The following is a 15924-nucleotide window of genomic DNA, read 5'->3' as shown; positions in this document are numbered from 1 at the left end:
TGTGTGTGTGTGTGTGTGTGTGTGTGTGTGTGTGAACTCTTTAGGATTTTCTATATATAAATGTGATTGAAAAGCAGAAATAGTTTTGCATCTCCCTTTCCAATCTGGCTAATATTTATTTCTCATTCTTGCCTAATTCTTCTCATTCTTCTCTACCTACAGCCTCCGGTACAATATTGAATAGAAGTGACAGGGGTGGACATCCTCGTTCTGTTCCTGATCTTAGAGGGAAAGCTTTCAGTCTTTTACCATTAAGTACATTGCTAACTTGGATTTTTCGCTGATATCCTTCGCCAGGTTGAGAAACTTCCCTTCCATTTCCAGCTTGCTGAGTGCTTTTAACATGAAATGGTGTGAGATTATGTCAATTGCTTTTTTGCATCTGCTTACATGATCAGGTGGTTTTTGGTATTTTATTTGTGCAAAATATGATACTGATTTCCATACGTTTAAAAATATACACTCTATGTTTTAATAGTGTAGAAACTGTACAGTATAACATTTTAAAAAGTTATTATAAATGTAGACCAAAATAACTAGCATGAACACTATTTGTTTCTTAAGATAGAAGAGTGACCTTGTTTTTGTATAATAATACAAATAGTTCAAGGACATCTGTTTCAGGCGCCCTTGTATATTTTCTAATATCTCATCCATGTATTCTGTCTCTGTTTGCTAAAAAGCTAAAGAGGGGAGTTAAGTAGAAATATAATCAAGACTACTTGGAGTTCCCGTCGTGGTGCAGTGGTTAACAAATCCGACCAGGAACCATGAGGTTGTGGGTTCGGTCCCTGCCCTTGCTCAGTGGGTTAAGGATCCGGCGTTGTCAAGAGCTGTGGTGTAGGTCGCAGATGCAGCTTGGATCCCGCGTTGCTGTGGCTCTGGTGTAGGCCGGCAGCTCCAGCTCCGATTGGACCCCTAGCCTGGGAACCTCCATATGCCGTGGGAGTGGCCCAAGAAATAGCAAAAAGACCAAAAAAAAAAAAAAAAAAGACTACTTGACAAACTACATTATCAACTCCTGAAACATCAATAATAAATACTAACCTGACTCAGTGATGTTAAATCTTAATGTAGATAATGAAAAGTTCATATACAGTGGTAGTGGTAGTATATTTTGAAAAACTCCTATTAGTAGTGGCAATGAAAACAGTCCTATGTGGGAAGGAAGAATCAAGGAGAATGCAAGTAAAAAAGGAAAGTAACCAAAGAGTAACTAGTAGTAGTAAAGTTAGAAATGGAGAGAACAGGGAGCTCCTTTTGCACCTCAATGTGTTAAGAACCCAGTGTTGTCTCTGTGAGAATGTGGGTTCGATCCTTGGCCTTGCTCAGTGGGTTGAGGATCTGGCATTGCTACAAGCTGCGGCGTAGGTCACAGATGCAGCCTGGATCCAGTTTTGCCATGGCTGTGGCATATGCCTCTGCTGTAGCTCCGATTCAACTCCTAGCCCAGGAACTTCCATATGCCACAGGTGCAGCTATTAAAAAAAGGAAGAAGAAATGGAGAGACTAGAATGGCTGCCAAATAACCCCAGCTATAATCAATCCTTATCACAAGGGAAACACCAGAAAATCTGTTCCCTTACTCAATTCTCCATCAAGCTCCCAACATATGGTTGACAGAGACTTGGTATTCAGTTACGAAGTGACACCTGCCACCAAAATTTTTCCCTTCTATCCCCTGAGTACATATGACTTTTTTCCTTTCTGGTATAAAAAAGTTTCTATACAGACTTCTATAAGATATGGAAAAGTTAGGTAAATGAAAAGAAAATTAGGTTTCACAAAGTAGTGTGTGAGTGTGAAGTGTATATACACGTATCTATGCATCTGTGTATATTTTGTGCCATATATTTTTCTTATATGTCTTTTCTTATATAACATAAATGTCCCTTGACAAATACTTTTAAAATATGAGTGGAGAACCTACCATGTGCCATCACTATGTGGTAGAATCATTTACATACCATATACCTTCACCTTTCATAGACAGTCACGTCCTTGAGGATGGAGTCTGCACATAATTTTGCTTAGTGAACATATTGCCAGTTTATGGTAGAAAAAATTACTTTCTGAAAAAATTAAATGAGATTTAGGTCCTAATTTGCTTTCCATCACTTCCTAGCCTTTGACCTTGAAAAAGACACTTAAAACTCTAGGTCACAAGTCCCTCATCTGTAATCCAGGAAAACTGTACTAGGACTTCTGGGTCTATGATTAGCATGTTCTGGAGTTCAGGGTGACTTTCTTCTGAAAAAGAAAGCAAGATACTTCTTCCATGACAAGCGAAAAGAAGAGATGGAGCTTCCACTAGCCCATACACCACCTATGCGTAAGTTAGGAAAAAAGGACCCTTCCTGCGAGTGGATAAAGATCCATGCCAAGGCACACCGTGCAATAAGCAGAGTAGCGCTGGGTTTCAGCACTGCATGGCCTCAGCCTGGCAACCTCACAACCACCAGAGGGCCTCCTGCAGACACTGGTGCCAAGAGGCGTAGAGTGCACATGACAGCTGTGTGAGAATACCTTTCCTTCTCTGAAACCCACTGCATACTGTAAACCAGAGCTGGCCTGAGGGAAGCCAAGTAAGACGTATCAGACAGAAATGTAAACCCAGTGTGGTCTTAGAAGGACCCTTAAGTGGCACACTCAATGGTGCTTCTGTGCAAGCTGGAAAGATGGGTTACCTTCCCTGCAGTGAGGATGCAGGGAAAGATCAAGTCACTGGACATAAAAAAGGGAATGCCCGGAAATGTCTCAGTTTCCAAAACCTGCCCAGAAAATTCTGTGTGTGTGTGTGTGTGTGTGTGTGTGTGTGTAGATAGATAGATATAGATATAAATTACCTTTGTTACCTAAATTTTTAACTAAACTAACTTCATCTCTAAAATATACGCCGAAGATTACCACTTGTCACTGTTTTTACTAATACTTCTCTATTCTGAGCCACCACCATCTCTGGACAGAACTATTACAATAGCTTCCTGATTGGTCTTCTTCCTTCCCTCTGACCACCTCACAATTGAGTCTCCGCTTTTAACTACATCCATCATATTCCCTCATCCCCCTGCTGTGACTCTCTCGTGCAGGGTTTTTCAACAGCTGCGGGAGCCAAGCTTCAAACCCCAGGTCTGTCCCAACTACACCCATGGTGGCTACGGCTAATCCTGCCATTTACAGACTCAGATGAGATGCTACATCACAGGACATGGGATGCACCTTTACTGTAGCCCTATAATACCCCAAAGTTTCCCTGATAAGAGCACAGGTTCTGGATTCAGACAAATAACAGTTGTGTGTCCTTAAGGTAATTTATCCTCTCTGAACTTGTTCTCCTTACCTGTAAAATGGGGATTCTAACAACAGAACCTACACAGCAGAGCTGTTCTGAGCATTACCTGAGAAAGTCAATGTAAATGATACCAAGCACATGGAAAATATGCAATAAAACAGCCATTATTGACTGTCTTATACACTCTTGCATTTCTAGTATTTAGTCATCTGCACCAATGCCTAACATGTTTACAACAATCCATTTCCCCCAGATTTAAAAAATGCATAATAGGTGGCAAAGATCAAGAGATTTGTGTGGTTTCAATAGAAAAGATTAAAGAATCAGTATACACAATTAAATATACACATGAATGCTTCCTGGAAATTTCTCCTTTACTCCAAAATTATTTAACTTGCTTTTTTTTTTTCTAATTTATTAGGAAAAACAAGTCAAAAGTATAGATGGAGTCATCTTTAGGCACAAGGCATATGTATAAGACGGGTACAAATCAGATTTTCATAAATCAAGCCGTATTTCACACACACTCAGGAAAAATCACTCTTTAAATTCTTCAGAGAATGTTGTGGTATTGTCTTGTAAAATGAATTTTCACATTTATTGAATATATTGGTATGATTCTGGTGTTAGATTAGGATTTTATATGGAAGGAAACAAAATTAACATATTAAAGTCCCACTATGGATCATTATAGCTATAATGGTTATTTTCTCTAGTAAAGCAAACAAACTGAACACAATAGAAACAAAAGATTCCTTTATAATTGGCATTAAAAGAGTAGATCTCCCCAAATAAAACTATACATAAGCACTTATGTACATTTGTGCAGGCTTTTGTAAATAGATGTGTGCATATGAGTACTACCCACATATAAAACCCACAGAGAAAAAAAGAGCAAGAAAATGCAACAGAACACTAAAAATTATTCTATCCGTATGGTAACTAAACAGGGGACTTAACTTTTTGTGTTTTTTATTTTCAGACTTTCTGCAGTGCACCTGTGTTACTGTTTAAAAGGTCTCAAGAAAGGAATTTCTAAAAAATGACCTATTCATTTCTGATACTCTGTGCTGCTAAAAAGTTGAAAGAGTCACCAGCCTTCACTCTCTGAAAGCCCTTTCCCAGAGAACATGCCTCTGTTCATCTAGAATTCACGGCTGGAAGAAAACAACACTAATATTTCTGGCAATCAGTTTTACGATCTCTACTCTTCCTGATGGTCAAGCCACATTCCTGCCTACCTTTCCTGACGGTATACAGGTATTGCTCCCTTTTCCTGTAAATGCAAGAGGGAAACACCGTGTCCTCAGGAGTAGTTAGGCAATGCTCCTAGACAGAACCGCAGGCATTTATCTTTCTAACAGCAAGATGTACAGTTTTCCAGGCAGCAGCTGGCAACCTTGACAATCCCTCTATACATCGGGAGTCACTGCCTTGGGCTGCACGGCAATATACTGACTCTCAATTAGAGGCTCATCAGACAGTTAGGAAATGGTCTGGGCAGCTCACTAATTGGAAAGCCTGCCTTTCCGGTAAATTCTCTATTCTGCAGGTAACATATTAAGGTCTAGCTTCTTTTCTCCTTTCACTTTGCCAGTCTTCTTTTTTTTTTTTTTTTTTTATAAAGCCATAGTCAAGTGCCTACAAACTCTAGGTTAGTCTCCTTGATTCTAGAAGGCATGATGATGTAGAAAAACAATAAAATCACAGTGTTTCTCTTAAGAACTATTTTAAAAAAATATGTGAAAGTTTAGGAGTTCCCGTCGTGGCGCAGTGGTTAACGAATCCAACAAAGAACCATGAGGTTGCGGGTTTGATCCCTGGCCTCACTCAGTGGGTTAAGGATCCGGCGTTGCCGTGAGCTATGGTGTGGGTCACAGATGCGGCTCGGACCCCACATTGCTGTGGCTCTGGCGCAGGCTGGTGGCTACAGCTCCTATTGGGCCCCTGGTCTGGGAACCTCCATATGCTGTGGGAGCGGCTGAAGAAAAGGCAAAAACACACACACACACAAAATATATATATATGAAAGTTTAAATCCAACAACTGTACTGGGTATTGCCCACTATCTTAGCATTCTGAATCAAAAAGCTTTTGTACCGAGATAACATTGCAAATATATGTGATGTGTGTGTGTGTGTGTGTGTGTGTGTGTGTGTGACTCAGCATTTAACCTCCCCCATTTTAATGTTTCATGCCTTTTTTTTCACCTTTTAATAGAGTATATTTCCAGCACTCTGCTCTACAACTGATACCCAGAGCCTACAACATCCACAAGAAAGACACATTCAGATCCTTAAAAGTCAGTCTGCTTCCAGCTCAACATCAAATGCAAATCAAAACAACAAATGAAATACCACTTCATAGCTGTTAGGATGGCTGCTATCAAAAAAAATGGAAATACCAAGTGTTTGCAAGGATGTGAAGAAAATGGAACGCTTGTGCATTGTAATGGGAGTATAAAATGGTGCTGCCATTGTTAATACAGTTTGGTAGTTTTTCAAAAAGTTAAAATACGTAATTACTATATGATATACATAAATGAATTGAAAGCAGGGGACCTCAGACAGATACTTATACACCAGTGTTCACTGTAGCATTATTCATATTGGCCAGAAAGAGACAGCCTAAAAGTCTGTCAACGGAGGAATGAATTAACAAAATGTCATATATCCACACAATGGAATTTCATTCAGCCTTGAAAAAGAATGACGTTATATTACATGCTACAACATGGATGAACCTTGAAAACACGATGCTACATGAAATAACCCAGACACAAAAGAACAAATACTGTATGATTCCATTTACATAAGACACCTAGAATAGGCAAATTCATAGAGACAAAAAGTAGAACAGAGGTTACCAGGGGCTGGGGGCTGGTGGAGATGGGGAGTTACTGTTTAATGGGTATGGAGTTCTGTTTGGGATGATGAAAAAATTCTGAAAATGGACAGTAGTGATGACTGCTCAGCATGGTGAAGGTACTTACTGCTGCTGAATTGCATGGTTAAAACGGTAAATTTTTAAAAAGAGATAATTGACAGTTTAAACAAAAATGATAACAATGTAGTGTGGGTGTACATTGTATATAAAAGTAAAATGTATAATAAAAGCACAAAGATCAGGAAGAGCGAAATGGGGGTACATATTGTTAGGTTCTTATGCTTTAAGTGAAGTGGTAAAATATCACTTGAGGGTAGATTGTGATGTTTAATACTATAAACTCTAAAAGAAAACAAACACTAAGATAATAAAACAGAGAGTTATGGCTAGTAAGTCAACAGGAGACAGAATGTAGTCATAAAATACCAACGGTCAAAATGCAGCTTGATCCAAGGATTTATCCCTTGGACTACCTCCTTGATAAAATGCAATTAATATTTTTTTATCATCCAGAGAAAGGTTAGTTTATTAAAACCTACTCAGAGGTATAATTAAGTCAATGAAAATAAATGGCAAAAGCACTTACTGCCCAGACTGGTGATGTAAAGCCCAGAATTGCAGCCTTAGCTCCATCAGCAACATAAGGGATAATAATTTCTCCCAGACGTGTATCTCTGAACAAGGCTCTAAGGATATTTAAAGCATGAACCTAGAATAAAAAGTTCAAAATTAGTTATAAGTCGAAGACCGGAATAATTTCAAATCTATACATACCCAGTAACAATCATAGCCTCAAAATGAGAAATTACCAAAGTATAAGAAGAAATGGACAAGTTGCAAGTGAAATAGATTTTATTTTGTTTTTTGGTTTGTTTGTTTGTTTGTTTTGCTTTTTAGGGCCACGCCCTCAGCATGTGGAGGTTCCCAGGCTAGGGGTCCAATCAGAGCTACAGTCGCCGGCCCATGCCAGAGCCACAGCAACGCAGGATCTGAGCCTCATCTGTGACCTACACCACAGCTCATGGCAATGCCAGATACTCAACCCACTGAGTGAAGCGAGGGATCGAACCCACAACCCCATGGTTTCTAGTCAGATTTGTTTCTGCTGCGCCACGACAGGAACTCCAGATTTTATTTTATTTATTTATTTTTTTATCTGTTTTAGGGCCGCACCTGCAGCATGCGGAAGTTCCCAGGCTAGGGGTAGAATCGGAGCTATAGCCGCCAGCCTTCACCACAGCCAGAGCAACGCTAGATCCAAGCTGCATCCACAACCTATACTGTAGCTCAGGACAATGCCAGATTCTTAACTCATTGAGCAAGGCCAAGAATCAAAACTGCATTGTCAAGGATTCTGGTCGGGTTCTTAACCCACTGAGCCACAAAGGGAACTCCAAAATAGCAGATTTTAATAAAACATACCTAATAATTGATAAATCAATTTCTTAAGCTAGCAAGCTTTGAACAATGCAATAAAAAAGAGTGATCTAACAGATATATGTAGTTCTGCAGCATATGGAGTTTGGGGGCCAGGGATCAGATCCCAGCTGTGGCTGCAACCTAAGCCATAGCTGTAGAAACACCAGATCCCTAATCCACTGTGCCCAACCAGGGATCAAACCTGTGTCCCAGTAATCCCAAGAAACCACCAGTCCCATTGTGCCACAGTGGTAACTTCTGAAACATTTTTTAAAATGACCTCAAACCTAGCCACAAATAAAGCCTCAAAAAATACCAAATAATTAATACGTTACAGATTCTTCTTTCATCATGGTGGAATTGAGTTAGACATCGATTCCTTTACATACTTTTAAAGTTGACACATTTTAAAACACTAGTCAAAGAAAAAACTTTTTAATATTTAGAGTTGAACAACAATGAAGATGCTATAAATCAGCACTTGTGCAATGAACTTTAAATGGAACATAAAAGATATGCACACGTTAAGCTTCTCTTGAAAAATGAACTGGAAAAAAGGTCCAATGAAGGAGTTTCTGTCGTGGCTCAGTGGTTAACGAACATGACTAGTATCCATGAGGATGCGGGTTCAATCCCTGACCTCGATCAGTGAGTTGAGGATCCAGTATTGCTGTGAGCTATGATGTAGATCACAGACGTGGCTCGGATCTCATGTTGCTATGGCTGTGGTGTAGGCCAGCAACTGTGGCTCCGATTTGCTCTCTAGCCTGGGAACTTCCATGTGCCACAGGTGCATCACTAAAAAAAAAAAATAAAAAATGACAGCAAAAAACCCAGTGGAAATGGATTCTTGATTTGGTTTCCCTATGTTCACAGCAACACTATTCCAATAGTCAAGAAACAACCTACATGTCCATCAGCAGATGAATGGATTAAGAAGATGTGGTGCATATATATATACACACACACACACACACACACACACACACATACATCTATATACATATATATATATATATAATGGAATACCACTCAGCCATAAATAAGAGATTATCATACTAAGTGAAGTTAAGTCAGAAAGAGAAAGACAAATAATACTATATGATTATCACTTATATGTGGAATCTAAAATATGGCACAAATGAACCTATCTACAAAACAGACTCACAGACATAGAGAACAGACTTGTAGTTGCTAAGGGGATGAGGGTGGGAGTGGGATGGACTGGGAGTTTGGGGTTAGTAGATGCAAACTATTATAATTAGAATGTATAAGCAAGGAGGTCCTACTGTATAGCGCAGGGAACTATATCCAGCCTTTTGTAACAGACTGTAATGGAAGATAACATGAGAAAAGGAATGTGTGTATATATATATATATGACTGGGTCACTGCTGTATAGCAGAAATTGGCACAACACTGTAAATCAACTATACTTTAAACAAAATTTAAAAACAAAAAACAAAAACCAAAAAAAAAACACCTGATCATCTTGGTCAATCTACAACAACTAAAGCAATGGTTTACTTTGTGCACTGGAAAAACCAAACCAAAACAACCCATCCAAATAAGCTTCAATTATCTGTCTTATCTTTAAGAGTTCTGTATCTTGGAGTTCCTGTCATGGCACAGTGGTTAATGAATCCAACTAGGAAGCATGAGGTTGTGGGTTCGATCCCTGGCCTCGCTCAGTGGGTTGAGGATCCAGCGTTGCTATGGCTGCGGTGTAGGCTGGCGGCTACAGCTCCGATTGGACCCCTAGCCTGGGAACCTCCTTATGCTGTGAGTGCAGCCCTAAAAAAGGAAAAAAGACCAAAAAAAAAAAAAAAAAAGAGAGAGAGAGAGAGAGAGAGTTCTGTATCTTTAGCAGGTTTGTTTTGTTTTGTTTTGTTTTATAAAGTACTGCACAGATTTAAAACCACTGTCTTCCTAGCAGGGTTTGTGTTTTTCCATTATTACCTTAGGGACTGTGCTCTTTGAGTCATCTGTAAGTCCAGCCAAAGAGATTAACTCTTTCATTGTTATTTTCAACAAATCCATTTTGCCTTTCTTAGGTTCAGACGCCAACAGAGCCTATGGAAAAACAAAGCAACAATTATCAGGATTATTATTTCATATACATCTATTTGCTACTTCCCAGAACTGATCCCCAAATGCAAAATCCACTTTATAAAAACATGCTGTGTTACACAAGTTAGTTAAGCCATATGGCCTTGGGCAAGCATCTTAACTTCTGCAGCCCTCAGATTCTTCACCTGCAAAACTAGGTGGTGATGTCAGGGAATTTCTAAGGTCACCTCCAGTTTCCTTGTTAGTTATATAATTCTAAGAGGTTGAAAATGGCTCTTGTTGACAACTCTTCTAGGACCGTAAAGAGATGGAGGGTCTCAGATAAAATAGGCAAGTCAGTTTTCGTAACAAATTTATCCAACAGAAAACTTCTCTTTACTTGAAAAACAAACCTCTGGGTTAAAATTTTTTTTAAAGATTTGGAAACTCCCTGGAGACTGATCAGTTATTCTTCACAAGCATCTACCTGCAGACCTATCAAACTGTAGCATCAGAAACTCCAAACTAAAGGACACACTACAAATTTCAAAGGGGGCCTTATATTTGAATTATCAAGAGCTGCTTATTTATTTTGTTTCTAACAATTTGCCAATCTTCAATAAATATAAAAATGGGAGTATCAAACCACTTGAAGCAATAACAAGGAATGAAGTCCTAATACATGCTACAACATGGATGAGCATTGAAATATGATGCTAAGCATCCATGAGGATTCAGGTTCAATCCCTGGCCTCGCTCTCTGGGTGAAGGATCCAGCATTGCTGTGAGTTGTGGTGTAGGTCGCAGACACGGCTCAGATCCAGCATTGCTGTGACTGTGGTGCAGGCCAGCGGCTACAGCTCGGATTCAGCTCCTAGCCTGGAACCCTCCATATGCCGTGGGTGTGGTCCTTAAAAAAATAAATAAATAAATAAAAGAAATATGGTGCTAAGCAAAAGAGAAGAGAAACAAGGACCACATTATTATATGATTCCACTTACATGAAATGTCCAGAATGGGCAAATCAACAGAGACATAAAAGAGATTATTAATAGTTATGTAGGACTGGGAACAGTTGGAAAAATTCAAATGTATGTAGCTACTGGCTGCCAAAAATGCAAGTTTCAAACTATTCACCTCCTTTTGAAGCATGTATAATCCATAAAGAGGAAAGTAAAGATACACAGGCGCAAGACTTAGTTTTAAAAAAGAAATATTTCACAATATATTTATGTACAGAAAACATACACTATTTTTTTTTCCCACTGTACAGCAAGGGGATCAAGTTATCCTTACATGTATACATTACAATTACATTTTTTTTTTCCCCACCCTTTGGTCTGTTGCAACATGAGTATCTAGACAGTTCTCAATGCTATTCAGCAGGATCTCCTTGTAAATCTATTCTAAGTTGTGTCTGATAAGCCCAAGCTCCCGATCCCTCCCACTCCCTCCCCCTCCCATCAGGCAGCCACAAGTCTTTTCTCCAAGTCCATGATTATCTTTTCTGAGGAGATGTTCATTTGTGCTGGATATTCGATTCCAGTTATAAATGATATCATATGGTATTTGTCTTTGTCTTTCTGGCTCATTTCACTCAGTATGAGAGTCTCTAGTTCCATCCATGTTGCTGCAAATGGCATGATGTCATTCTTTTTTATGGCTGAGTAGTATTCCATTGTGTATATATACCACACCTTCCGAATCCAATCATCTGTCGATGGACATTTGGGTTGTTTCCATGTCCTGGCTATTGTGAATAGGGCTGCAATGAACATGCGGGTGCATGTGTCTCTTTTAAGTAGAGTTTTGTCCAGATAGATGCCCAAGAGTGGGATTGCGGGGTCATATGGAAGTTCTATGTATAGATTTCTAAGGTATCTCCATACTGTTCTCCATAGTGGCTGTACCAGCTTACATTCCCACCAACAGTGCAGGAGGGTTCCCTTTTCTCCACACCCCCTCCAGCACTTGTTATTTGTGGACTTATTAGTGATGGCCATTCTGACTGGTGTGAGGTGGTATCTCATGGTAGTTTTGATTTGCATTTCTCTTATAATCAGCGATGTTGAGCATTTTTTCATGTGTTTGCTGGCCATCTATATATCTTCTTTGGAGAAATGTCTCTTCAGGTCTTTTGCCCATTTTTCCATTGATTGATTGGTTTTTTTGCTGTTGGGTTGTATAAGTTGTTTATATATTCTAGAGATTAAGCCCTTGTCGGCTGCATCATTTGAAACTATTTTCTCCCATTCTTTAAGTTGTCTTTTTGTTTTCTTTTTGGTTTCCTTTGCTGTGCAAAAGCTTTTCGGTTTGATGAGGTCCCATGTGTTTATTTTTGCTCTAATTTCTATTGCTTTGGAAGACTGACCTGAGAAAATACTCATGATGTTGATGTCAGAGAGTGTTTTGCCTCTGTTTTCTTCTAGGAGTTTGATGGTGTCCTGTCGTATATTTAAGTCTTTCAGCCATTTGGAGTTTATTTTTGCGCATGGTGTGAGGGTGTGTTCTAGTTTCATTGCTTTGCATGCAGCTGTCCAGGTTTCCCAGCAATGCTTGCTGAATAGACTTTCTTCTTCCCATTTTATGTTCTTGCCTCCCTTGTCAAAGATTAATTGACCATAGGTGTCAGGGTTTATTTCCGGATTCTCTATTCTGTTCCATTGGTCTGTCTGTCTGTTTTGATACCAGTACCACACTGTTTTGATGACTGTGGCTCTGTAGTATTTCTTGAAGTCTGGGAGAGTTATGCCTCCTGCTTGGTTTTTTGTTTCTCAGGATTGCTTTGGCGATTCTGGGTCTTTTGTGGTTCCATATAAATGTTTGGATTGTTTGTTCTAGTTCTGTGAAAAATGTCATGGGTAATTTGATAGGGATTGCATTCAATCTATAGATTGCTTTGGGTAGTATAGCCATTTTTACAATATTAATTTTTCTTATCCAGGAACATGGAATATCTTTCCATTTCTTTACATCTTCTTTGATTTCTTTGATTAAAGTTTTAGAGTTCTTGGCATATAGGTCCTTTACCTCCTTGGTCAGGTGTATTCCGAGGTATTTGATTTTGTGAGGTACAATTTTAAAAGGTGTCGTATTTTTGTATTCCTTTTCTAATATTTCATTGCTTGTATACAGAAATGCAACTGACTTCTGAATGTTAATCTTATATCCTGCTACTTTGCTGAATTTATTAATCAGTTCAAGTAGTTTTGGGGTTGAGTCCTTAGGGTTTTCTATGTATAGTATCATGTCATCTGCATACAGTGACAGTTTGATCTCTTCTCTTCCTATATGGATGCCTTTTATTTCTTTTGTTTGTCTAATTGCTGTGGCTAGGACTTCCAAAACGATGTTGAAGAGCAGTGGTGAGAGTGGGCATCCCTGTCTGTTCCAGATTTGAGTGAGAAGGCTTTCAGTTTTTCCACATTGAGTATTATATTTGCTGTGGGTTTATCATAAATGGCTTTGATTATATTCAGGAATGTTCCCTCTATACCCACTTTGGCAAGGGTCTTGATCATGAATGGATGTTGGACTTTGTCAAATGCTTTTTCTGCGTCTATTGAGATGATCATATGATTTCTGACTTTTTTTTGTTAATGTGGTGTATGATGCTGATCGATTTGCGTATGTTGAACCATCCTTGTGAACCTGGGATGAATCCAACCTGGTCACGGTGTATAATTTTTTTGGTATGTTGTTGGATTCGGTTGGCTAAGATTTTGTTGAGAATTTTTGCATCTATATTCATCAATGATATTGGGCGATAGTTTTCTTTTTTGGTGGTATCTCTGTCTGGTTTTGGAATGAGGGTGATGGTGGCATCATAGAATGTCTTTGGGAGTATTCCTTCTTCTTCAACCTTTTGAAAGAGTTTAAGGAGGATGGGCACCAGTTCCTCTTTATATGTTTGATAGAATTCACCTGTGAAGCCATCTGGTCCTGGACTTTTATTTGTAGGGAGTGTTTTTATGACCTCTTCAATTTCATTTCTAGTGATCGGTCTGTTTAGTTGGTCTGTGTCTTCTTGATTCAGTTTTGGCAGGCTGTAAGATTCTAGGAAATTGTCCATTTCTTCCAGATTGTCAAACTTGTTGCTGTATAGTTGTTCATAGTATTCTCTTATGGTTTTTTGTATTTCTGCTGTATCCGTTGTGATTTCTTCTTTTTCATTTATAATTTTGGTTATTTGGGTTCTTTCTCTCCTCTTCTTAGTGAGTCTAGCCAGGGGTTTGTCAATTTTGTTTACCTTTTCAAAGAACCAGCTCTTGGTTTTATTAATTTTCTCTATTGTTTTTTGAGTCTCTATTTTGTTGATTTCTTTTTTGATCTTTATAATTTCCTTCCTTCTGCTGACTTTAGGTCTTTTTTGTTCTTCTTTTAGAAGTAACGCCGAGTAGTTATGTTGTGAGCCACACGGGAAGTCCCGTACACTATTTTTTAATGACCATTCAAAAAATTTTTATATCTGTCTACACAAAAGGTAAGTTCACGAATGAAGTAGGCCGTTTTTCTCTATGGCTAACACCAAGCAGAAGTTTCCACCAGCATAAGAATATCACTTTATTGGTAAGTCATGCTAAGAAAAATGGGCCCTTTCTGAACATATTTTTCTAATAATTTAGATTTTATTCAACTAAAATAAATAAGAAAGCTATTTATGGAGTCCCCATTGTAGTTTAGTGAGTTACGTACCCGACTAGTACCCATGAGTTTGCAGGTTCAATTCCTGGCCCTGCTCAGTGGACTGCCGTGAGCTGTGGTGTAGGTCACAGAAGCGGCTCAGATCCTGTGTTGCTGTGGCTGTGGTGTAGGCTAGCAACTGCAGCTCCAATTCGATCCCTAGCCCAGGAACTTCCAGATGCCACATATGTGGCCCTTAAAAAGCAAATAAATAAATCAATACGAAAGCTATCTGTGATTACTGATGTGTCTTCTGCCAACCATAGTTTTTTTTCCTCCAATAGCTGTGTGCGGTTACAGCATTCTTCTCGAGGCTGGGCTAAGAAAGTGCAGTTCTGACCACTCTATCACTATGACCAATATTCAGTACTGGCTGGGAACCAGAGACGGAAGCACAAGACACAAACATGCAACCAGACCTTGCTGATGCATTAATATCTGTCCTCAGACAGACATACGAGGCAAAAACAGAGGTCAGAATGAATTACAGCTTGACCCACGCTAATCCAGAACAGGTCAGATCAGAAAGGAACTGACTTTTGAAGGTCACCAAAACCTACCTAGCAGAACTACCTTGGTGACTTCTGTGTCAAATCAACCTCTACAACTGGTGCCCATTGTCACCAAAAAATTATGACTTTGGGAAGGTGAGGGAGGAATAAGAAAGGGAAGGAAAAAATGTTGGGGCACTAAAGAAGACTTCATTTCACTTATTTTCATTGCTTTTATTACACCACTCCCTTCCTAGGTTTTATCTTCCTAAATATTAAACAATGATCTTTCAGTTCACATCTGATTTAGTATTGTGAGGACTTGGTTTTTATTTTTTGGATTCATAAAGGTTACAACCTCTTAATTTCAACACTGTGGAAATAAAATATTTTCCTTTCAAGTAGCAATATCTGGGTGTGCTGATATAGAAGACATCGCTTTAAGGTATAATGTTAAGTGAATAAAAAAAAGTAAGCAGAAAACAGTATGCTCTCACCTTCATTAAAAAGAAAATGCACTCTCACATAGACACACCTCTACACTTATAGGAGAGGGGTTCAAGAGGCAGGGTGCCTGGGCCAAGTCTTAGTTCTGTTCTTACTATCTCTGTGGCTATTGGCAAGTCACTTAACTAGCTTTTCTAAACTCCATTGTCTTCACCCACAATATACAGATGATAATAGGACCCATCTGGCAGGGCTTGAGGAAGGACTAAATAAAATAATATATGTGAAATAACCACTTACAAAGTTACCTGCTATTAGGATTAGGATTGTTTTATGCATGGATATTTTATGGAAGGATTCAAAAGAAACTGTTAACACTGGTTGTCTAAAGAGAGTCTAAAGGGTTATTGAAATGAGAAGGATAAATTTTCTAATTAAAAAAAAAAAAAAAAAAGGTAGCATAAGCACTTCCTGGAAGTGAGCAATGAATGCGCCATAGCAATGTCTTCCCACTCCACATAAAGGCAGAAATCTCTACCACCCTCCGTTCACATGGCAAGACTGTGCTCTTACAGGGTTTGTTCCAAGAACAGATCTGTCACAGGAACATACTGTCCACACGTGAAAACAAAGTCACAAATGCTACAGTACTTGTGAA

The 15924-nt window shown here is 38.9% G+C and overlaps 1 protein-coding gene across 10 annotated transcripts in view; it reads right to left on the bottom strand.

The window, feature by feature from the left end:
• Positions 1 to 15924, bottom strand: part of THADA (THADA armadillo repeat containing) — a 324726-nt gene that overhangs the window by 229015 nt on the left and 79787 nt on the right. For all 10 annotated transcript variants that reach the window (XR_014842042.1, XR_014842043.1, XR_014842044.1 and 7 more), the window contains 2 exons: positions 9556 to 9669; positions 6765 to 6887 (listed from right to left, as the gene is read on the bottom strand). Coding sequence is in view for 5 of the 10 variants with exons in the window: in XM_085019406.1 (XP_084875532.1) it covers positions 6765 to 6887; positions 9556 to 9669 (237 nt within the window). In the remaining 5 variants the exon portion in view is untranslated. The remainder of the gene's footprint in view (positions 1 to 6764; positions 6888 to 9555; positions 9670 to 15924) is intronic.

This window comes from Sus scrofa, chromosome 3 (genome assembly GCF_054392235.1).
Source record: "Sus scrofa isolate SSC_HxYL_T2T_F1_AM1 chromosome 3, Sscrofa_HxYL_maternal_Yorkshire_Landrace_v2.0, whole genome shotgun sequence".
Lineage (NCBI taxonomy): Eukaryota > Metazoa > Chordata > Mammalia > Artiodactyla > Suidae > Sus > Sus scrofa.
The sequence above is the reverse complement of the archived record's forward strand: the minus strand, read 5'-3'. Positions and strand labels throughout refer to the sequence as shown.